At 55.4% G+C, this 23,804-nt stretch overlaps 1 protein-coding gene and 1 non-coding gene across 7 annotated transcripts in view; both read right to left on the reverse strand.

Moving 5' to 3' along the window:
* Positions 1-437: 437 nt before the first annotated feature.
* The window catches only part of CLASRP (CLK4 associating serine/arginine rich protein), a 32,438-nt gene continuing 9,071 nt past the window's right edge, over positions 438-23,804 (reverse strand). The window contains exons 3-21 of one of the 6 annotated variants that reach the window (XM_055249477.2): positions 19,211-19,308; positions 18,487-18,588; positions 18,202-18,281; positions 14,793-14,877; positions 13,421-13,569; positions 11,971-12,067; positions 10,870-10,948; positions 10,710-10,783; positions 9,163-9,204; positions 7,144-7,359; positions 6,744-7,028; positions 3,783-4,040; positions 3,324-3,363; positions 2,909-2,969; positions 2,265-2,323; positions 2,141-2,187; positions 1,285-1,367; positions 834-858; positions 438-592 (exon numbers count right to left, since the gene is read on the reverse strand). In XM_055249477.2, the coding sequence (XP_055105452.1) occupies positions 550-592; positions 834-858; positions 1,285-1,367; positions 2,141-2,187; positions 2,265-2,323; positions 2,909-2,969; positions 3,324-3,363; positions 3,783-4,040; positions 6,744-7,028; positions 7,144-7,359; positions 9,163-9,204; positions 10,710-10,783; positions 10,870-10,948; positions 11,971-12,067; positions 13,421-13,569; positions 14,793-14,877; positions 18,202-18,281; positions 18,487-18,588; positions 19,211-19,308 (1,923 nt within the window). In that variant the 3' untranslated portion in view covers positions 438-549. Of the gene's footprint in view, positions 593-833; positions 859-1,284; positions 1,368-2,140; positions 2,188-2,264; positions 2,324-2,908; positions 3,364-3,782; positions 4,041-6,743; positions 7,029-7,143; positions 7,360-9,162; positions 9,205-10,709; positions 10,784-10,869; positions 10,949-11,970; positions 12,068-13,420; positions 13,570-14,792; positions 14,878-18,201; positions 18,282-18,486; positions 18,589-19,210; positions 19,309-23,804 lie in introns of those variants that run through there. The other 5 variants (XM_063620733.1, XM_055249478.2, XM_063620734.1 and 2 more) reach the window with 5 other exon arrangements.
* LOC129467100 (U6 spliceosomal RNA) lies at positions 23,342-23,445 on the reverse strand. The gene has a single exon (XR_008652249.1). It is a non-coding gene; the product is annotated as a U6 spliceosomal RNA (small nuclear RNA).

Here is a 23,804-nt window from a genome sequence, read left to right on the forward strand (position 1 = left end):
GAATGGCCAGCCCCCAGTGCCTGGGGCGCAGCAGGATTGGCACAGAAAGCCGCGCTCCCAGTTCATGGTGCGGGCGAGGCCAGGGCAGGGGCCGAGGCGAGGGTGGGGAGAGGCCCAGACCTGTCGCCAGAGGCCCCGGGCAAAGAGGCCCATGTGGGACATGCTGGGCCGACACCCTATGTCCACACCTGCGGGCAGGTCTGGGCCCTCTCCCTTGGGACTGTGCCCTGGCCTCCTGAGCAGGCCTCACTGAGCCATGGCAGGTTCTGATGAACAGGGGCCTGCCACCTAGCCATCAGATGTGGGCAAGATGTCCCACACAGGCAGCACTGGCACCTGGCCTGTAAACCCAAGCGCCCTCCCAGCTGGCTCTGCTGGCCCATGGGCCCTGGGGTGGGAGAACCCTGCACCAACCACACAGATGACACTGAGGCAGGTGACGGGAATTAAATAACTCTTGACTTTATTTCACTAGAGATAAAACCAGCAGCATCACAGCTTGAGCCCCTTACCCCACCCCCTTGTCCTCCCCACCCCCCACTCTTCTGCCTAATGTCGGTAATGGGGGCTTCGGGATCGGGACCTTGAGCGCCTGGAAAGAGAAAGGGAGGGGCCATGAGGACGGGGCGTACACACATCAACACACCTGGGGCCATGGATGCTTCAGTGATCGGGGCACTTGTCTGTGGAGGGAAGGATGTTCCCCAAGGGATGAGACCAGCCCCTCCAACTGGTGGTGGGTACAGGGTGAGGCTGGAGGAATGAGAGCCAGGACCTCCCATCAAAGGACAAGTGTCACTTCCCAGAAAGTGGAGGGTCATGGGCTTCCTTACCTTCGAGAAGAGCTGTATTCTCGACCTGGAAAGAAAAGAACAGGTGAAGAGCGAGCAAACATCCAGGGCAGGGCCTCTTCCTTGACCTGGGGTGAGGTCCTCAAAACTGAACTTCAGGGGTTGTCTCCAAATCAGGGGACATTTCCAGAGAGTCCAGTGGCTGCCATCTGTGCCCCTCACCAGCCCACGCTGGAATGAGCACTTCTAATTCCTGCAATCACTTTGTGACTAAAGCAATCTGTGTGTGTGTGTGTGTGTACCTGTGTCATGTTGGTCAGGCTGGTCTCGAACTCCTGACCTCAGGTGATTGATCCACCCACCTCAGCCTCCCAAAGTGCTGGGATTACAGGTGTGAGCCATCGCGCCCAGCTGTACTATGGTTTTTTTGGTAACCCTGCTTGACACTTTTCTTTAAAGCCCCACAGCCCTGCAGCCTGGTGGGGACACTCACTGTATCGGGGGGAGGGTGAACGGCTCTGCCGGCTGTACTGGCGTTCCCACTCTTCTCTCTCCTTCTCTCGGCGTTCCCGCTCCCTGCAAAGGCATGGCGTAAGCATCTGGCCAGGAACACTGGACACACTGAACTCAGGGAAGGCAGGTGCTTCCGACACCCTACTCCGAGGAAGACAGTAAACCAAGGGGGCTGGTACTGCCACCAATCCCCACTTGGAAAGGGAGCCCCAGGTTCAGAGGGACCCCAGCTGGCGGGGCTGACTGGAATCCCAGCCCCTTCCTAGGAAAGCCTCGGGAGCAGAGGGAGGCAGGATAGTCCCATCATTTCCTGCCGCACTGGGGCACCTGCACACAGTGAGTGTTGAAATGGTCTCTGCCACAGTGGCCAGGCTTGGCAACCCAATGGCTACATCTACTGGGTGCCTTCTCCGTGCCTGGCCTTGATCTTGTCAAATCCTCCCAACAGCCTGTGAGGTGGGACAATGACTCTATCTCCATTTAGGAGACGAGCAAACTGAGGCTGGGACAGGAGAAAGACCCATGGCAGTGGGTGAGTGGGGAAGGGGTATCAGGAACAGCTTGCCAGGCCAAAAGAACAGCAAAGGTGACTGGCACTTGGAGGCTGGAAGAGCTGGGAGAAGGTCGCGGTGGCCAGAGGCAGGTTGAAATGGAGGGAGGAAATTCAGGGAGAGGAGCAAGAGACGTGGCTGGGCACAGCCCCGAGGGCCAGGCAGGACTCTCTGCCTTTCATCCACCCACAGGGAGCTGGGCAGGGCTTGAGCCAACAGCCCGTGGTGGGAAGGCCAGGCAGGCCAGGAGGTGTGGCCATGGGACAGGGAGGGGCAAGGTCTTACTTCATCCGGATCTTGCGGGCCATGGCTCGAAGCTCATCTTCCCGCTCCTGCAGCATACAGGGCTATGAGGACTTGGCCAGGCCAGCACCCACCCGCCACCCCAGCCCTCCCTTCCCCACTTCACCTGCCGCTCATGCTCCTGCTGGATCATTTTCTCCTGTGCCGCCTTCTTATCCGCCTTGACTGTAGAGAGAAAGAAACAGGGTGGCTGAGGGGTTCCCTTAAGAGTCCCACTCTCTTTTTTCTTTTTTTGAGACGGAGTCTCGCTCTGTCGCCCAGGTTGGAGTGCAGTGGCGCAATCTCGGCTCACTGCAAGCTCCGCCTCCCAGGTTCGCGCCATCTCCTGCCTCAGCCTCCCGAGTAGCTGGGACTACAGGCGCCCACCAACACGCCCAGCTAATTTTTTGTATTTTTAGTAGAGACAGGGTTTCACCGTGTTAGCCAGGATGGCCTCGATCTCCTGACCTCGTGATCCGCCCGCCTCGGCCTCCCAAAGTGCTGGGATTACAGGCGTGAGCCACTGTGCCCGCTAAGAGCCCCACTCTCTCAAACGAGGAAGCTGAGCTGAGACAGGTCAACCTGACTGCAGAGGCCCCAGCAGAGCGGCAGCGGAGCTGATGCAAACCCATTCCTCCCCAGGGCAGCTCCGCGCCTGCGCAGCCTCTCTAGGGAAGGGCCAGGCCTCCCAAAGTGGTGCTGGGTCTCCTTGCTCCCACTGCCAAGGGGAAGAAGAGCTGTGAAACCCTGGAGGGACGGGGCAGAACATACACTGCCTGTTCAGTGCCTTCTGCATCCTCAGTTTCAGCTTCTCCTGAGGCGTCAGCTTGGGCTGGGGAGGGGGGAGAAGAGGCGGGAGAGGGGGTGGGTGTCCCAGAGCTCCCACAACCCACCTCAGCCAAGAGCCTGGGCCTTTGTGCGGGGGGGGGGGAACGACGTGGGGAGGAGGGGCAGGGTGTGGACAGCCCTGAGGCTCCCAGAGGTTCAGTGACAGGTGGAGCCCCAGTGTACAGTGAGGAGGGGAGGGGGACATGGTTCTCACGGGGGCAGACCCTTCCCCTCCCTTCCCAGTCCCTGGGGCTGGATCTCCCAGCCCACCCGGGCCCCCCTGCAGGCCCACCGGGCCCAGCTCTTGGGCACTGCTGCTGACGGGAATTAGACGGGCGAGTTCCAAATTCTTACTGACTTTGGCAGCTCCTGTCTCTTTACCAGCGGCAGGTTCGGTCCTGGGTGGGGGCAGGGCCAGAGAACATGGTTGGGAGGGGGAAAGGGCAGATGCCACCTCTGACCCCAGCCTCAGCACTGCCCTCAGACCAGGTAGCCAAGGCATGGGCCTCAGATGCCCCAGGGTGCGACCATGTCCCTCTCAGACCCCACAGAACCTGTAAGACAGGGACCTGTCCCCCCCGACCCTCACCCAGGACAAGGTTCTAACTGTGCAGCTCCTCCAGGATTTGGTGTGTCCTCCTCAGACCCCCCAGGCCAGGGCTGTGTCCCCCTGAAATCCACCCTCCCAGGCCAGAGCCATACACCACCCTCCAGACCTCCTGGGGTAGGACTAAGTTCCCCTCAAAAAGAAAACAGTGATGTTCACCCTCCCCACCCGAGGTTGGCAGCCCTCTTCCTTCAGACCCGCCCTGCTCACTTTTTCAGCTTCTCGCCCACAGCAGGGGACGCGGCCGGCCTGGTCAGCTTCTCTCTTGCGGGTGATGGCGAGGGGCTCTGGCTGCGGCTGCGGCTGCGGCTGCGGCTCTGGCTGGGGCTGGGGCTATGGCTGCGGCTGCGAGTCAGGCTGCGACTGCGGGACGGACTGAGGGACCAGCTGCTGCGGCTGCGGCTACTGCTGTGGTGCCTGAGGCCCCGGCCACCCCGCCTGTAGCGGTCCCCTGAGTGGGAGCGGCTCCTGGGGATGCATGAGGGCGGGAGGAGGACTGTGAGGCTCCAGGGACCCCAACCGCACCCCACCCTGGCTCCGGATCTGCAGTCCTCCTTCCTGCAAGGCCTGGGGTGACAGGCTCAACTCTCCTCTCCTGCTGCTCTCCCTCCAAAATGTCCCAGATCAGCATTCTGGCCTCCCTCCGGCTACAGAGATGGTGCTCCAGATAAACTCAGCCTAAGGGCAGTCCCGCCATCACAAGCCCTGCCTGGCCCGCGTCACCTCTCCCTCACTAGACACCCGCTTGCCAACTTCCTGGGAGGTTAGCTCTGGGAGGGATAGCTGGCTCCCCCTTTATGAGCCGTGTCCAGCTCAGGCACAACAGTGCTCCATGGTGACCTCATCTACACCCTCACCCACCTCCTCATCCTGCTTGTGTCCAGGGTCTCGACAACAGTGGGGACCACCCCTTGTCCTCCACCAGTCTCAGCACAGACCCACAAGTTCCAGTCTGGGGATGCGGAACCCCATCCTCTCCCTGCTCAGGACACTGGTGGGACTCTCCACTCAGCGCCCACTCTCAGGCTGGCATGCAAGATGTGCCCAGGTCCCACCTGTCCCCTAAGCCTTTCTCCTGTCATTGCTCTGGGTAAGCTACAAGGAATATATGACCTGGAAGCCAATTCTGGGCCACACACTGACTCTGCTTGGGCTCTCGTTTTTTTTTGTTTTTTTGTTTTGAGACAGAGTCTCTCTCTGTCGCCCAGGCTGGAGTGCAGTGGTGCAATAGCTTGGCTCACTGCAACCTCTGCCTCCTGGGTTCAAGCAATTCTCCTGCCTCAGCCTCCTGAGTAGCTGGGATTACAGATGTGCACCACCACACCCGGCTAATTTTTGAATTGAGTTTTTATAAAATAAAAATTTGTTGTCATTATTAAGAAAACAAAGGCCAGGTGCAGTGGCTCACACCTGTAATCCCAGCACTTTGGGAGGCCAAGGTGGGTGGATCACGAGGTCAGGAGTTCACGACCAGCCTGGCCAACATAGTGAAACTCCGTCTCTACTAGAAATACAAAAATTAGCCAGGCGTGGTGGCACACGCCTGTAATCCCAGCTATTTGGGAGGCTGCAGCAAGAGAAATCACTTGAACCCAGGAGGAGGAGATTGCAGTGAGCTGAGATTGCACCACTGCACTCCAGCCTGGGTGACACAGTGAGACTCTGTCTCAAAAAAAAGTAAAGGAAACAAGAGCTATCCTCTAAAAATCCAGACCCTCAACTTCTCCTGAGAACTAGAAAGACTGGGTGATGCTAGACCTGCTGCTGAGCAGTCAACGCCCCCACTGGAGGGAACATGTGCTTGCCAGGTCAGCAGGATCTCTACCTGACCCCTTTACTTTACCTGCCAGACCCTGAAGGTAGCTGACATGGTGATCAGTGCTACAATAAAGCAGGTAATGATGCTGACGATATTAACGGCACTTAGCCAGCACCAGCCCTGTCCTAAGCACCTTATGTAGGTTTACCTGTTACACCTCTAACAGCCCAGAGAAGTGGATGCTATTACTGCGATTTTACAGAATTAGAGGCCCAGGGACTCTACACTCAGGCAGGTGCCCTGCAGTCTATGCTCCTACCAACCCAGTGTCACTGCCCTTCCCAGGGCAGCCCTGACCCCAACAGGCAAGGGGACCGGAAGGGGATGGACCAGTCCCCAGGTGACTTTATCTTCTAAACCATCCCTAGAGCTAGCCTCTCACCATGTCTTCTCCAAAATGAAATGTCTTTTTTTTTTTTCTTGAGACGCAGTCTCACTCTGTAAGCCAAGCTGGGGTGCAGTGGCGCAATCTCGGCTCACTGCAACCTCCGCCTGCGGGGTTCAAGCGATTCTTGTGCCTCAGCCTCCTGCATAGCTGGGACTACATGCGCGTGCCACCGCGCCCAGCTAATTTTTTTCTTTTGAGATGGAGTCTCACTGTCGCCAGGCTAGAGTGCAGTGGCATGATTTCAGCTCATTGTAACCTCTGCTTCCTGGTTTCAAACGATTCTCCTGCCTCAGCCTCTCAAGGAGCTGGAACTACAGGCGTGTGCCACCACATCCAGCTAATTTTTTTTTCAGTAGAGACAGGGTTTCACCATGTTGCCCAGGGTGGTCTCGAACTCCTGAGCTCAGGAGATCTGCCTGCCTCAGCCTCCCAAAGTGCTGGGATTACAAGTGTGAGCCACCACGCCAGGCCAATGAGCTGTCTTGATTTTTTTCCACCCGCTTCGCTTCCCCATCAGCTCCTGGCCACACAGGAACGCGCCCCTCCCCCCCCACCCCCACTCCCCGCAAGGGGTTTCCCAGCCCTCAAGGCCCGGGCCCGTCCCTTCAAGCTACAGAATACCCTGGAGCGTCCATGCGCTTCTACTCCCCTCGACCTGGAACCCTTGACAGCAAAAACAGTCTCCTGAGGAGAGAGAGATGCCGAGTCTCCTCTCCACACCCTGTCATGGAAAACAGCGGCTGGGATCCACCTCCACTGCCACCAGAACGCGCACGCAAACACCCATGCCTTGCCCTTTCCAACCAAGGGCTTCCTGCGTTAGAGCAGTGGCCTGTGCCTGTCCCCTCAGATGGGGTGTTCTCTGAGCTGGATGGCCAGGTTTCCTCCCTCTGAGCACCTTCTCCCCAAGATCGGAGACCGCGCCCCCCCAGCCCCTCCCGCCTCCACGCCCAGCCGCACACACCTGCTTCTGCGCCGGGGCCCGTAACCACCACGCCGGGCGGGCGAGCGGGAGTAGCGGTGTCCGTCTCGGGAGCCCCCACCTGAGTGCCGCCGGCCACGGCTACGGGACCGCGAATAGCGCCGGGAGCGGGAGCGGGAGCGGGACCAAGAGCGGGACCGGGAGCGGACATGGCGGCCGGAACGGTAGTAGCCCCCGCCACGGCGCGAGCGGGAGCTGGAGCGAGAGCTGGAGCGGGAGCTGGAGGTCCTCGAGGCAGAAGAGGAGGAGGAGGAGGAGGAGCGGCGGCTGCAGGCGGGGCACGGAGGGCCGGTCAGCGCAAGCCTGAGCCACGGTCCCCGTCTGCCTCGGGTACCCCCCATGGTGACCGGGGCGTAGGGCGGGTGGCGTGAGCGTTACCGACCGGGCGCTGGCATTACGTCCCGGGGCGGGGCCGCCAGGCTGGGGAGGTGCGGGGGGCTTCCCTGTGGTGACCCCTGATGCTGCTGCGGCAGCAGCGGCTGCGGCTGCCTCCTCATCGCTGCCCCCAAAACTGGTGATGAACGTGATCTTCTCCTCGCGGCCCGGGGTCGGGGAGCGGGAGCGGGAGCGGGACTCCGAGCTGGACTCCGAGGGTGACCTGCGGGTAGGAAGGAAGAGGCTCACTAACTCAGGCTCCCGGAGCCTCTTCGGGAACAGCACACACAGCAGAGCAACAGCAGCGCCAGCGCGGGCCACAGCGACCGGGGAAGCCAGGCGGGTGGATAGAGCCTGGAAGGCAGTGGAGACCCAGCTCCGGACAAGGACTTGACTCACAACCATGCAGCCTTTGCTAAATAACCAGGAAGGACAATGACAGACAACTGCTCTGATTTTATGTGGCTATGAAAAATGGATGAGCAGGCCGGGCGCGGTGGCTCACACCTGTAATCCCAGCACTGTGGGAGGCCGAGGCAGGCTGATCACTTGAGACCAGGAGTTTGAGACCAGCCTGGCCAACAAGGCAAAACCTCGTCTCTACAAAAAATACAAAGAAATTAGCCAGGCATGGTGGCGCGCACCTGTAATTCCAGCTACTCAGGAGGCTGAGGGCACGAGAACTGCTTGAACCTGGGAGGCAGAGGTTGCAGTGAGTCCAGGTCGCGCCACTGCACACCAGCCTGGGAAACAGAGCGAGACTCCGTCTCAAAAAAAAAAAAAAAAAAAAAAAAGATAAGCAGATCTCTGTACAAAACACAGAAAAGTTTTACTCAAAAGATACATGGATAATCTGGGAGGAAAAAGCAAGTTCTAAAACACTGAGTGTGGTGCAATTCCATTTTAGTAAAATAAAAACAAAGTGGCCAGGTGTGGTGGCTCATGCCTATAATCCCAGCACTTTGGGAGGTCCAGGTGGGAGGAGTGCTTGAGACCAGAAGTTCAAAACCAGCCTGGTCAACATAGTGAGCCCCTATCAATTTTTTTATAGAAAAAAAAAACTGTCATTTAATATATAAAATTTTAAAAATAAAAAGAAGGTACCTGATATCCCTGACACTCCCATGTATGGAGCACTAACCTACACCTTTTATTTCCCCAGAAGCCATTCACACCTTATCTCATCTAACCTCGACCCACAGCCCCATGAGGAAGGTCCCATTCCCACCCCCATTCCGAAGAGGGAACTGGGCTTCAGAGAGCTATGGAGCTTGGGTGAGGGGGACTGGGATCAGACTGAGCTTGGTCCCTCTCAAAATCCCTTCTCCAACCACTCTTTCATCCACCAGACAAGCACCTGTGCCCAGCGGTGTTACTGAGTGCCCGTTATTTCCCACTGGCCACTTCTGGAAATTGAGATTAAAGTGACTTGATTTCTCAGTCACACTGTCTTGCCATATTTGGTCATTTTTACCACAAGGCTGCACTGTATTTAAATCAGAAAAATAAAATAAAGAAGCTTCAAATATAAAGAAAGTTTTATTGGCCAGGCGTGGTGGCTCACGCCTGTAATCCCAGCACTTTGGGAGACTGAGGCAGGCGAATCACGAGGTCAGGAGATCAAGATCATCCTGGCTAACACGGTGAAACCCCGTCTCTACTTAAAACACAAAAAAGTAGCCAGGCCTGGTGGCGGGCACCTGTAGTCCCAGCTACTTGGGAGGCTGAGGCAGGAGAATGGCATGAACCCGGGAGGCGGAGCTTGCAGTAAGCCGAGATCGTGCCACTGCACTCCAGCCTGGGCGAAAGAGCGAGACTCCACCTCAAAAAAATTTTTTTTAATTTAAAACTGGGAAAACAAGACAATGATCTGGAAAACACAAAAATGATTCAGACCCAGAACATATCATGCAGTCTGCGATCTTGGGGTGGCCTAGCAGGATGAACCTCCCATCCCCTCCTCGCGCCCCTGTCCCCAGCAGGAGGCTCCCTGTCTGCTACTCCCTGGTCCTCCAGAGCAACTTACCGCTTATAGGGGTCATAGGTGGGGCTGTCTCGGCGGGCATAGCTACAGAGAAAAGAATGGGGTGGGACAAGTTAGGGCTTAAGATCTCAGCGGGCATGAATTTGGGATAAGCCCGCCAACCTGAGGACCCAAAGCTAGGTACCTGGCACAGTCAGGGGGCTGCTGACCAGGTTGGGGGCCTTCCCTTGATTCCTCCACCCACCCCCACCTCAGATCTGTCCAAAGCATGAACTTAAGCCCCACCCCACAATGTCCTAGACCCATCATGACTCTGAGGAACTTGGACTTCAGCAGCCCTGGTTCTGCTTGGCCTCCAGACCCTAGAATGAAGGCATCCCTCCTCCCAATCCTCGTCTCCGGCTCTCACTGGGTCCGGGCTTACTGATGATGATGATGATGATAAGATTAAAATAGGCTGGGTGCGGTGGCTCATGCCTGTAATCCCAGCACTTTGGGAGGCTAAGGTGGGAGGATCACTTGAGCCCAGGAGTTTGAGACCAGCCTGGGCAACACGGCAAAACCCCGTCTCTACAAATTATTTTTTATTTTAATTAGCTGGGCGTGGTGATGCATACCAGTAATCTCAGCTAAGGAGACTGAGGTAGGAGGATCGCCTGAGCCTAGGAATTTGAGGCTGCAGTGAGTCGTGATTGCACCACTGCACTCCAGCCTGGGTGACAGAACAAGACCCTATCTCTGGGGGAAAAAAAAAAAGAGACAGACTATCACAGCCGAGGAAACAGGCCCAGAGAGGTGAAGTCACTTGTCCAGCATTACGCAGCTCATACAGGAGGAAACTGGGATCCAAACCCAGGCCCTACGGCCACCCAGCCTGGGCTTTCCTGCACTACCCTCTGTGTGCCTCTGTGCCACCACTGACAGCAGTGACAATTGGTGCTATTCTTTAAGGAATGTTTCCCATACCAACAGCTGAACCTACAAGTTGTTTAAGCCTTACAGGAACTCTCAATCACTCTCCTTTAAGAGATGTGGTAAAAAGAGGCATGGGTTTGCGCGGGGCCCCTCCTCAAGGCCTCCTGACCCAGGCTGGGCTCTCCGCTCCAAGCCAGCCTGCCTCATCCAAACCTGTCCCAAGACCTCCCTGTGGGGACTGCCCAGCCCTCTTTCCGGGTAGGTGATAATGCCTCGTTTTCCAAAGGAAGAAACTGAAGCTCAGAGAGTTCGGGGAGTCACTTGTCCAAACTCCGACACAGGAAGAAGCCAAGCAGCAGAACTGGGCGAGAGTCCAGGGCAAAGCCTGTGCCCTCTCTGCCGCCTTGGTGAGAGCCTTATGCCGCCTATGCATGGGCTCCTGGGAGTCTGACAAGGGCCCAGTAGGGTGAGGGGAGGGGCTGGCAAGGAAAGGAGTCCACATGGCCCTCAAGGCTGTTCCTACCTCTAAACCTTCATGAGGGCCATGCATCGCCCCACTAGAAAGACTCCTTCCTCAAGTCAAATGCCTGCCTCCAAAGAGCTTTCTCAGGCCCTAAGCCCCTGCTCCCCTCCCCCAGATGCCAGCAGGGTGGGGGTTCAGGGAGAAGCCCTACCTGGGTGGGCTGATCTTGCGACCCCTCAGCCGCTTCTCTCGAAACTCTCTCCGCTGGCGTCGAGAGCGGCGTCCCTGGAGTAGGGTGGGTGCCAGGTTGGTGAGGGGGTGCCCTCCCTGCGACACACCCCTGTCCCCTTCCACTCCAGCCCAGACCTCACCGAGTACATGGCCTTCTCCTCCTCAAGAGCCTTGGCATGCTTGATGGCCTCTGCCTCCTCCTTGTCTTTCCGGAGCATCCTATAGAGGTGGGTGAGAATTAGGGTGGAGGACGGGGCAGGCCACAGGGTAAGGAGGACACAGCCTGAGTTATCAGAGAAAGTGAGGGACCCGAGTCACCCCACGCCAGCCTGAGGTATCTTTCATTCAATGCCACTTATCAAGCACCCTCTGTGTGCCAGGTGCTCTCTTAGGTATCAAGAACTCAGCACTGAAAAAAAAAACCAGAACTCCTCACCTGCACGGGCTTACACTCTAGGGAAGAAGATAATGAGCAAGGGAATAAAATGCGTGGTCCATTAGATGGCAGAGCAAAGGCAGAGGAAGCTGCAGTTTTCAAGAGGGAGCTCAGGGAAGCCACACAGAATGGGGTATCTAGAGAGAAACCTGGGGGAGCAAGCTGCAGACGCCCGAAGCGAACAGCAGACAGAGTGGCCCAGGGGCTGGCCCAGGCCTCTGCACTTGAGGAGCAAGGAGACCATGCCGGCTGGGCAGTGGGGGATGGTGGCAGTCAAGAGGACCAGATGGGTAAGACCTTTCGGCCGTGGTGAGGACACTGGATGTTCCTGAGGGAGGTGGGAGCCACAAAGGGCTCTGGGCAGAGGGTGCTGTGCTCAGGCTCCATTTCTGGTTCACTGCCCAGTGAGCTGGGACCATTCTGTGTGGTCTTGCGAGCTCAGCAGGGGGTGTGGCTCAGGGTAAAGGTACAACCAGCAACTGCCAGGATAAATAACCAGGGAACGAAGCCTCTCCACTAGAGGGCGCTGTCCCCCAGCCTAGGAATGCCCAGAGCTTCAAACAGTCAGATTCGCCCCAGGTCGCACTAAGTAGCGCAGGCTGGGTGATTTGGGTGCAGCCTGTTTCTGCACAGATGAAGTGGGGCCACGACCACCATAGGCTCAGGGACCTGCATGTGTAAAGTCCTGGGCCCAGGGCCAGGCACACAAATGCTCACAAACAGGATGGCTGTCAGTACCGGGAGTAACAGTGAGATGCCAGGGTGGGGCCCACAGAATGGGTAGGGGTCAGCAGGCAGGCCTCACCTGACAAAGTCGCCATCGGCCATGCCATAAGTCGTGGCCTGTTTGTTGAGATCTGCCACCTGCTCCTGGTTCAATTCATCCACGTCCACCTCCACATCTGCACCAAGAGAAAGGCTGTCAGGAGCCACGGCCGGGCGAGAGGACAGGGGAGAAAGGGCAGTGCTCCAGGAGGCGGGGATGATGGGGCGCCTGCCAGACTGAAGGACTCTTCAGGAAGGGATGACATCAAGTCTGGCTCATCTTGGCATCCCCTAGGCTGGCACAGGACTTGGCCAGAGGTGAGCACAATACACGGTGGACAGAGGCAGCTCGGGAACAGGGCTTGAAGGGGCAGATGAATGGAGGAAGGGAAAGAGAAGGGAGAGATGAACGGATGGGTGGAGGGACGGATGAAGGGATGCAGGGATGGATGGAGGGATGAATGGAATGGAGGCAAGGAAGGAGGGAGGGGTGGGTGGAGGGAGGGAGGAATGGATGAGTGAGACGTGTGGTGGGGTTGACGTGAGACGGAGGACTGAATAGGGGTGGAAAGATGGCGGCTGAAGATCACGGTGTGGGCGGCAGGCAGGGTGTGGGTCACAGGTGTTTGGAAGCAGCGCGTGTGATAAGCCAGTGGAAGGAGGTCTGAGCAGAGGTCAATGTGTGGCTCTACAGAGTGTGAATAAAGAGCCGGCTGCTGGGCTGAGCGCGGTGGCTCACGTCCCAGCACTTTGGGAGGCCGAGACAAGTGGATCATGAGGTCAGGAGTTCAAGACCAGCCTGACCAATATGGTGAAACCCTGTCTCTACTAAAAGTATAAAAATTAGCTGGGCGTGGTGGCGTGTGCCTTTAGTCTCAGCTTGGGAAGCTGAGGCAGGAGAATCACTTGAACCCAGGAGGTGGAGGTTGCAGTGAGCCGAGATCATGCCACTACACTCCAGCCTGGTAACAGAGCAAGACTCCATCTCAAAATAAATAAATAAACAAAAAAGAGCCGGCTGCTGGAGTAAGAATCAGGATGAGAAAAACAGAGAGACTCGGGGGTGATTTGATCACTGGGAATCCAGAGGGGAGGTGAATGGCAGAGAGGAGGAGGGTGAACAGATGCCTGGGGGATGGGGGCTGACTCTGTAAGAGGATGAACACCTGTTTTCCAGAGGAGGGAAGAGAGCAGGAGAAAGGGGCAGAGGCAGAGAGAGGCCGGCCCAAGTGGAGGAGAATGGAGCCAACACCTAGGAGGGGAGAAGATCACAGAAATAGCACCCTAGAAATGAGAGATGAGTGAGGCAGAGGAAGGCCGGAACAGAGGACAGGAGTGAGACAGGGGCAGCAGGAGGCTGGCGTGCCCTGGGGTGGGGGAGGGAGAGAGACACAGTTTGTAAGCACGGGGTGCCCCACAGAGGGTGAGGGACGAGACACAGAAACGATGCCCAGGGACTGCAAGTGGGGAGGGCAGAGAGGGGACCCCACCGATGTCGGGGATGACCTCATCTTCGTCCGAGTTACTCTCCTCCTCAGCCGCTGACTCCTCCTCCTCTGGCTTTTCTGCCGCCTTCTCCACCTCGGCCACCGTGCTGTCCTCATAGGTATAACCGATGGAAGCCTTCTTCTCTGCCAGCCTGGGAAAGGGAAGCCGGTGAGCCACGGCCGTGCCCAGCGGAGATGAGGGCCCCAGGCTGGCCCCACACACCAGCCTCGAGTGCCATGGCCCCCTCCCCTCAGGCTCTCCCTCAGCCTAGGACCCTCTGCTCCTGCCCACACCCAGCTCCTCTCTCTTCCCCTACATCTGAGCTCCAGGGCCCCACCTGCCAAGAAGTCCTTGACTGGCACCCTAGGGTGGGTCAGCACTGTCCTGAGCTCCCCAGCCCTGCCTTTGTTGGGTCATCTCTGTTGGGGAAGGTCTGTCTCCCGCCTAGACCATGAGTCCCACAAGGGCGCAGCCCAGAGTCCTCCTGAGCAGCCAGGTGCCCCAGCTTTGCCCTGAACAGAGCAGGGCCTGAGGGGCCTGAGCAGGATCTGAGGCTGGGGCCGTGGACGAGGGGTGAAGTCTCCAAGAAGCTCCCAGTACAGTCCCATGGGACCTCTCCCAGTGGAGGAAGGCGGCAAGCAGTCAGGGGGAGCAGGAGGGAAGGTGTCACTAAGGGAGCTGCCCAGCCCCGAGCCAGGGCTCCAGGCTACTGTGCACCAGGGCAACAGCAGCTGGCCTGTAGGACAGCTAAGCCCTGCAGAGGGAACAGCGTGTGTGATGGCAGGAGGCCTATGCTCATCAGACTGAGGTGGAGAAGAGAGAAGTGAGACTGCTCGGCCACTGCTCCTCAGAGGCAGCTGCTCCAGGATAAGCCCCAGGTCTCCCCAGCTACTCCTTGAGGGACGCGGCTTTAAGAAGCCTCTCTCCAGAGTGACATCAGCTAGGGCTGACTGCAAGCTCACTACACGGCAGGTGCTGGAACAGGTACTTCACAAGCTCCGTCTCCTGCATGCCTCCCAACTCCAGGCAGCAGGGCCCCCTGCCAGCCCCATTTTACAGGGAAGCACAGCAAGGCTCAGAGAATTCCCACTCAGGGCCTCACAGCCAGGACTCAAACCCAGGGCTGTCTCACCACAGGACCTGCACCTCCCACCACTCCCCAAGCTGAAAATGCAACGCAGAGCCCTCGGCAAGCCCTGGCTCCCTGACAGGGCTTCTTCCTCTACACAGTTATTAATTGAGCACTGACTGTGTGCTGAACACCACCCTTGGTTTCAGGGAGACCCTGGTGGACAGGATGGAAGAGGCCATGCCTGGCTGGGGCTCCCAGCTCTCCTGCCTCCTCAACCCCCTGCACCCCAGACCCCAACTCACTTCTTCTTCTCATCTTCGCTGGGTCTCTGGAGGCCTCCGTACAACTCGTCAATGTAGATCTGGTACAGGCACTGCTCCTCTGAGACTGCAGCAAACAAGAGACCCCAGGTCAGAGTGGGTTGGAGACACTAGGAATTCAGTGGGGGAACACAAGGGTGTGGTGGGGCAGGAAGACAGGTGCAACCCCAGTGCACCTTGGGGGACAGTCACCACTTCCAGATAATCAAACTGTGTCTGGTGGGACACAAGGAACTGCAGCAGAGCCTTGGACACACCACTCACTGGACACACGACCTTGGTCAAGGGACTTAACACATCTGTGCCTCAGTTTCCTTTTCCGTAAAATGGGACCACGGGCAGAGTGAGTGCCTGGCCTGGTACTTGGGCACTCTACCACCATTCTCACTGTTTCTGGAGGCCTCTGGCTGGACCCTTCAAAACCATAACCTGCTCCTGAGTGCCACATGCCATTCTGACTGCACAGGTCACTCCACTGCATGCCTCTCTGTGGCTCATTTTAAGTTAGGTGTGGGCTGGGATGACCTGGGCTGTCCTGCACCCCCAACATCCAGCTTGGGGGGCTCAACAATGTACCAGAGCCTTCCTGATCTTCCTTGCAGTGAGACACGTGTCCCTGACTCGCTGTGGGACCGTGGGTTGTGAGTCCCCTTCCTTCCTTCCCTCCCTAGGCCTCAGTTTTTCTTTTTCTTATTTTTTTTTTAAGACAAGTTTCACTCTTGTTGCACAGGCTAGAGTGCAATGGCGCGATCTTGGCTCACCGCAACCTCCGCCTCCCGGGTTCAAGTGAGTCTCCTGCCTCAGCCTCCCAAGTAGCTGGGATTACAGGCAGGTGCCACCATGCCCGGCTAATTTTGTACTTTTAGTACAGACAGGGTTTCTCCATGTTGGTCAGGCTGGTCTCGAACTCCCGACCTCAGGTGATCCACCGCCTCAACCTCCCAAAGTGCTGGGATTATAGGCATGAGCCACCATGCCCGGCTGGCCTCAGCTTTTCTATCTGGAACAAGAGGTGGACAGGCTGGCGGGCCAGAAGGGGATGTAGCACGGCCCTTCCTTGCTCTAGCAGATACTCCAATTTCTACTTGTTGTCTCCAAAGCCCAAGAGAGGCCCTGCTGACCCTGTCTTGCACAAACTCCCTCGCTCTCCCTGCTCCGGCCACACGGGCCTTCTCTCTGCCCCTCCACTGTGCCCACAGTCCTGGCTGACACAGGGCTTTGCACAGGCTGCTCTCGGCTGGAATCCTGTGGCCTATCTGTGCCTCCCAGGGAGCTTCTATCAGGACTTCTGTCCTATTTTTCTCAGAGAATGGCACACTGTCTGTCACATCACCTTGGTTTGCAATTGGCATCACTGACATTGAGTATGGAGCTGCTGCCCTCTCCCCTACCATTGCCACACCGCAGGTGTTCAATGTCTGTTTGTGGAAGTGAATGAATAAATGCAGAGTGAGGCGAAATTAAGGGAACCCTGGCTCTACCACCAGGAATCCATGTGGCCTGGAATGATGGCAAAAACAGTATCAATTATAACACATGTCCCTGATTCTAAGGCCTCAGTGATCACTAGAATTTTGGCAGCCTCTGATTTTAGAAAATCAAAAAAGCATCTATTCTTAGAAATAAACAAATACTGGACTAGCAAACCCACATGGAGGGCTGACTGTGCCAGGCTCAGTGCTGGGGTTTTATACACATCATCTCACTCAACTCTCACAACCACCCCATGCAACAAAATCATCACCACCACCCTTCTCAAGGAGGAAGCCGAGACCTGCCAGGTGGTAAGGGACAAACCCAGCAGAGAACTCCATCCTTCCCTTAACTCCACAGGGAATCCCAAGAAACGGAATCTCAAGTCCTTCTTGGTAGGTGAGTTAGGAGCTTTCCATCAGCAGGGAGCAGTGGTTAAGGACATGTGGAGAATCCCAGCTCCTTGGACAGGGTGTTCCCCCTCGACATTCTTGTCTGTAAAACGGGGTGATGGCCAGGCGCGGTGGCTCACGCCTGTAATCCCAGCACTTTGGGAGGGTGAGGCGGGTGGATCACGAGGTCAGGAGTTCAAGACCAGCCTGGCCAAGATGGTGACACCCCCGTCTCTACTAAAACTACAAAACTTAGCCGGGCGTGGTGGCACGCGCCGGTAATCCCAGCTACTTGGGAGGCTTAGGCAGGAGAATCACTTGAACCCAGGAGGTGGAGGTTGCAGTGAGCTGAGATTGCGCCATTGCACGCCAGCCTGGGCAACAGAGTAAGACTCAATCTCAAAAAACAAAAACAAAAACAAAAAAAACCCAAAACCAGGTGTCACCCCTACCTTGCTAGGTGGTTGTGCAGATGTAATGATAATACAGACAAAAAAGCCCAAGTCTGTCGGGGTCCAAACCTCCCTGGGCAAGCCCAGAGCAGCGAGAAGTTTCCCTGAGCCTCTGTTTCCTCATTTGGAAAATGACAATGGTGATAAGGCTGGGCTGGGAGAAAATTCCTGGACATACATGAACACTTGGCAAATTATCAAATGCTGGAAAATATTCGTTTAAATGGAGAAATTTCCTCTTCAGAGCTGACAATCTGATCTGTGTGGGCACAGTAAAATACACAGAGGTAAAAAATCTGTTCCTGGCTGGGCATAGTGGTTCATGTCTATAATCCCAGCACTTTGGGAGGCCAAGGCAGGAGGATCACTCGAGCCCAGGAGTTCCAGACCAGCCTGGACAACACAGTGAGACCCCATCTTTCTAAATGCTTTTAAAAACGTATTCTTGGCTGAGCGCGGTGGCTCACACCTGTAAGCCAGCACTTTGGGAGGCCGAGGTGAGCGGATCACCTGAGGTCAAGAGTTCGAGACCAGCCTGGCCAATATGGTGAAACCCCGTCTCTACTAAAAATACAAAAAATTAACTGGGGGTGTTGGCGGGCACCTGCAATCCCAGCTACTCAGGAGGCTGAGGCAGGATAATCACTTGAACCCAGGAGGCAGAGGTTGCAGTGAGCTGAGATCACGCCATTGCACTCCAGCCTGAGCAATAAGAACGAAACTCCACCTCAAATAAATAAATAAAAATAAAAAATAAAAATAAAAACATATTCTTGCTATTTTCTCTATTTTTTAAAGAAAAAAGGACCACAGAGTCAGAAGGCATGGTATATGGACGTGACCCTGCTGGGAACAACCAATTCGGCAGACATCCCCTATACCAAATCCAGAGACGGAGGCCCCGAAGGGGAAAGAGATGCAGGCAAAGTGAGTCTATTGTAGAGCTGGAGCCGGAACCCAAGGCCCTTTAGTAGAAAGTATGTGGATAAAACTTTTCTTCCCAAACTTATCTAGGTCTTCCAGGCTCCAGTGCCCTCAAACCCCACACCCCATGTCCCCCCACAGATCACTCACTGCCGGCAAAGTCGTTCTGCACCAGGCCTCTGTAGCGCTCGTAGTTACACTTCCGTTCGTCTGACTCCTGTTCTGGGGAGCTTTAGGGGAGGGTGAGACCTTGAAATCAGAAAGAAGGGGTGGATCCCACCCCAAGCCAGCAGGAAGGGAAATGAGGCATCCCCCTCAGGATCAGGGCGGTACCAAATAGGAGCGGCTGCTAGGAAGGTGACAGGCAGGCTGGGAAAAGAACAGGGGCTCCTGGGTATGACGCTGTGCCTGGCAACCCCCTAGGAGGTGGCTTACATGGTGGTGAGCAGAGGGGGGGTGTAGTCGGGGATGTGGTCCAGGTGGGCACGGACATCGAATCGGTCAATCATGTTGTTGGTATCCCCCTGCCAGGGCATCCTGAAGTGGGAGGGGTGCAAGAAAGCAAGAACCTCAGGGTCCATACTGCCCAGGACACAAAGCACCTGCTCCCTGCCAGCTGAGACTTGGAAGCCTGGCCCTCAGCCTGCTTCGGTCCCCATGCCATGACCGTCACCTCAACCCCCAGCTCTCAGTCCCTTCTGTTGCAAGCCTCCCTGAATCCACATTCAGGCTCCTGAGACCTGAAACAGGCCAGTCCTCTGACTGCCCCTGGGGACGCCAGGGCCCCATTTCTCAGAACCAAGCAATAGTGGGGAACTTGAACCACGTCCTAGTGGGTATTTGAAGGGCGGGCCCCAGGCACCCTGAGACAGCTCTGGTCTGGCAACCTACTCTCTGCTTCCTCTGGGCCTCTGGCCCTGGCTCCACCCATTTCTAAGTCCTCCAACCATGACTGCTACTCTGGGGCCTCCATCCCAATCCCTGCTCATTGTTCTTACACCCTGTGACTATCACCTTCATATGCGCGTCACGCCTTCCCTGCCTCTGAGTCCCCAAAGGTCTGTCCATACTTCAGTCTCTGCTCCAGACTCTACACCACCCCAGGTCCGTTTTGACTCCCAGACTTCAGACACTCCCCTGCCTCCCGTATTAGTCTTACATATTAACAGGGCTCTCAGCGGCCAGGGCGACTGCAGAATCCAGGTGCACCTTGCAAGCTCGGCCATGTACCTGCAGGAACTGGGCTGGGTCCTTCTTCTGCAGGGGTAAACAAACAGGACTGAGGTCACCACCCTTTTTTTTTTTTTCAGATGGAGTCTCGCTCTGTCGCCCAGGCTGGAGTGCAGTGGTGTGGATCTCGGCTCACTGCAAGCTCCGCCTCCCAGGTTCACACCATTCTCATGCCTCAGTCTTTCGAGTAGCTGGGACTACAGGCGCCCGCCACCATGCCCGGCTAATTTTTTGTATTTTTAGTAGAGACGGGGTTTCACCCTGTTAGCCAGGATGGTCTGGATCTCCTGATCTCGTGATCCGCCCGCCTTGGCCTCCCAAAGTGCTGGGATTACAGGCATGAGCCACCGTGCCCGGCCTGCAACAAGCTCACTTCTAAGGTCAAGTGGGGCATACCTCAGAGGTGAACCAACCTGCTAACCTTTAGAAATAAGGGAATTGGCTAGGCATGGTGGCTCACGCCTGTAATCTCAACACTTTGGGAGGCCAAGACAGGCAGGTCATCTGAAGTCAGGAGTTCCAGACCAACATGGCGAAACCCAGGCTCTGCTAAAAATACAAAAAATTAGCTGGGCATGGTGACATATGCCTGTAATCCCAGCTACTTGGGAGCCTGAGGCAGGAGAATCGCTTGAACTTGGGAGGCAGAAGTTGCAGTGAGCTGAGATTGTGTCACCACACTCTAGCCTGGGCAACAGAGCAAGACTCCATCTCAAAAAAAGAAAAAAAAAAAAGAAATTAAAGAAATAAGTTATTGGTTTCTCTCGAGGTGGTGGCCCAATCTTCTGCATAGCCAGTACGGAGACCTCACTCTCTAAAATATCAGCCCCCTTAACTCTTCACCTCCCATCCTCAGGGCCGCTCATTTAGAGACTGGTGTGGACACTTCAGCCTGGACCAGACTGCATCCGCACATGGAAAGATGACCAACATCATTAGCCTTCAGGGAAATGCCAATCAGAACCACAAGATACCACTTCACCCACACTAGGCTGGCTGACATGGAAAGGACAGACTATAACAAGCAGTGGACCGGGCACAGTGGCTCACGCCTGTAATCCCAGCACTTTGCGAGGCCGAGGCAGGCGGATCACCTGAGGTCAGGAGTTCGAGACCAGCCTGGCCAACATGGTGAAACCCTGTCTCCACTAAAAATACAAAAAAATTAGCCAGCCATGGTGGCAGGCGCCTGTAATCCCAGCTACTTGGGAGGCTGAGGCAGGAGAATCGCTTGAACCCAGGAGGCGGAGGTAGGCTGCAGTAAGCAGAGATCACGCCATTGCACTCCAGCCCAGGGGACAAGAGTGAGACTCCATCTCAAAAAACAAAAAAACAAAACGAAACAAAAAAAAGTAGTGACAAGAATGTAGAGAAATCAGATTCTTCAACTGGAGTGCAATGGCACGATCTCAGCTCACTGCAACCTCCATCTCCCAGGTTCTAGCGATTCTCCTGCCTCAGCCTCCTGAGTAGCTGGGATTACAGGCATGCGCCACCACGCCCAGCTAATTTTGTATTTTTAGTAGAGATGGGGTTTCTCCACGTTGGTCCGGCTGGTCTCGAACTCTTGACCTCAGGTGATCCGCCCGCCTCGGCCTCCCAAAGTGCTGGGATTACAGGCATGAGCCACTATGCCTGGCCTACTACTTGTTATAGTCTGTCCTTTCCATGTCAGCCAGCCTAGTGTGGGTGAAGGGGTATCTTGTGGTTCTGACTGGCATTTCCTTGATGGCTAATGATGTTGGTCATCTTTCGATGTGCGGACGCAGTCTGGTCCAGGCTGGGCTCTGCCTCCAGGGGATTTGCTGACATTTGTTGGGCCGCACCCCGCCTGCCACCCCCCACCCCGCTCCCGACCGCTCAGCCCTCACAGGCACTGGCCTGTCCCTCTCTTGACTTCTTCCCTCCCCTACTCTGCTCCAGGCACACAGGCCCTCACCTCACGCCATTCCTTGGGCATTCCAGACATGCCCCGTGCTTCTGCTTGGACCTCTGCACTTGCTGCTCCCCTGTTTATTCCAGATCTCCTCCTAAAAGCCGGCCTCAGTGACCCTATCTAAATAGCTCCCCATTTATCTACCCCAGCTCCTTCACTCTATGGCTTTATTGAGAAGTAATTCACATACCACACAATTCACTCACTTAACTCCACTTGTTTTCTTTTGAGCACCCGCTACCACCTGCCACTGGACCTAATATTCATTCATCACCTTTCTCCCATGCTAGAACGTAACTCCCAGGAGGCAGGACTCTGTTTTGGCTGCTATATCCCTAAAGCCTAGAACAGGGCCTGGCCCACAGCAGGCGCTTGAGAACACCCAATGAAGGAAAGAGAGGAATAATCCTTACTAACAGATGAAGACTCTGAGCCCCTTCAGGAAAAAAACGCCAGCTCCAAGTTTCCAAGCTCCTGCACCTCCTCACTCTGTCTCCATCTCAGCCCTCAGCTGGCAGATGACAAGGTGGAGTCCGGGCTGGAAGGAGCTGAGTCACTCACCAGGGACCACAGCTAATACCTGGCCAGTTGCAACCCCGCACTCACTATGTGCCAGGTGCTGGGCTGCTGTGACTCTCATTTCACACCTAAAGAAATTGAGTCTAAGGAACACTCAAGACCACAGGCCCAGCGAGGTGGCGCTGCTGGAGTCCAGCTACTTATGCTGCACCTCGCCTGCCTCCCTCGATTCCTTAGCTGATTCCTCAGCTGGGGCCACACAGTGCACCCAGCTCCCTCTGCCCTGGGACAAGCCAGCCAAGTCCAAGGCCAAGATCTCGTCATACTCCTGAGGCTGCTCCAGGCCAAATGCCCAGTTCCCACAGCCAGGACTCATGGGACACTGTTTGCAGGACAGAATTTGGCAGGTACAGGGAAGCTACTGGCAGGGTCAGCTTTACAGAAAGGAATAAGCACTGAGCCGGGAGTAAACACCTGGAGTCCAGAGCCTGGTTCTGTTGGGAGATTCTGGAAAAGTCAATGAACCCTACTAAAAACCAGGCGCTGTTTGATGTGCACTGTCTCACTCTAATGTCCCAACCATGGGAGAAACGTACTATTCTTTTTTCTTTTTTTTCTTTTTTTTTTTTTTGAGATAGAGTCTCACTCTGTCACCCAGGCTGGAGTACAATGGCGCAATCTCGGCTCACTGCAACCTCCGCCTCCCAAGTTCAAGGGATTCTCCTGCCTCAAACTCCCGAGTAGCTGGGATTACAGGTGCCCGCCACCACGCTTGGCTAATTTTGGTATTTTTAGTAGAGACAGGGTTTCACCATGTTGGCCAGGCTGGTCTCGAACTCCTGACCTCGTGATCCGCCCGCCTCGGCCCCCCAAAGTGCTGGGATTACAGGCATAAACCACCACACCCAGCTGGTACTATTCTTATGCCCATGTTACAGATGAGCAAACTGAGGCTCAAAGCCATGGGGTCCACCTGCCTAACATTAGGAATAAGCAGAACTAGGATTTGAACCCAGATGGGCCTGACTACAAAATCTACTTCTTTTTATTTATTTGCTTTTTAAAAGTAATTTTTTGTTTGTTTGTTTTGAGACAAGAGTTTCACTCTTGTTGCCCAGGCTGGAGTGCAATGGCATGATCCTGGCTCACTGCAACCTCCGCCTCCTGGGTTCAAGCGATTCTCCTGCCTCAGCCTCCTGAGTACAGGCATGCACCAACATGCCTGGCTAATTTTTTTGTATTTTTAGTAGAGACGGGATTTCACCATGTTGGCCAGGCTGGTCTTCAACTCCTCACCTCAGGTGATCCGCCTGCCTCAGCCACCCAAAATCCTGGGATTACATGTGTGTGCCACCACACCTGGCCAAGAATAATTCTTTTATTGTGGTAAAAAACATTTACCATCTTAACATTTTTAAGTGTACAGTACAGTAGTAGTAACTACATGCACCCTGTGGTGCAACAGAGCTTTAGAACTTTTTAAATCTTACAAAACTGAAACAAAACTGAACTTCCCCTTTCCTCCTCCCCCCATCCCTGTCAACCTCCACTGTATTTTCTTTTTCTGAGGGTTTGACTTTTCTTTTAGGTTTCTTTTTCTTTACCAAAAATACGGAAAGTTTCACGAATTTTTGTGTCATCCGTGCACAGCGGCCATGCTAATCTCTGTATCGTTCCAATTTTAGTGTATGTGCTGCCGAAGTGAGCTCCCTTCCTCCCTTCCTCTCTCTGTCTGTTTTTTTGAGATGGAGTCTCGCTCTGTCACCCAGGCTGGAGTACAGTGGTGTGATCACAGTTCACTGCAGCCTGGAACTCCTGCGCTCAAGCAAGGTTTAACTATTTTAGATACTTATGAGCGGATCATACAATACTGTCTTTTTGCGACTGGCTTATTTCACTTAGCATAACATCTTCAGGGCTCACTGATATTGTAGCATAGGACAGGATTTCTTTCTTTTTTAAGATTGAATAATATTGCATTATGTGTAGAGACCACATTTTCTTTCTCGATGTATCCCTCAATGGACATTTAGCTTGCGTCCACCTCTTGGCTATTGCTAATAACACT

This window comes from Symphalangus syndactylus, chromosome 17, assembly GCF_028878055.3.
Source record: "Symphalangus syndactylus isolate Jambi chromosome 17, NHGRI_mSymSyn1-v2.1_pri, whole genome shotgun sequence".
Lineage (NCBI taxonomy): Eukaryota > Metazoa > Chordata > Mammalia > Primates > Hylobatidae > Symphalangus > Symphalangus syndactylus.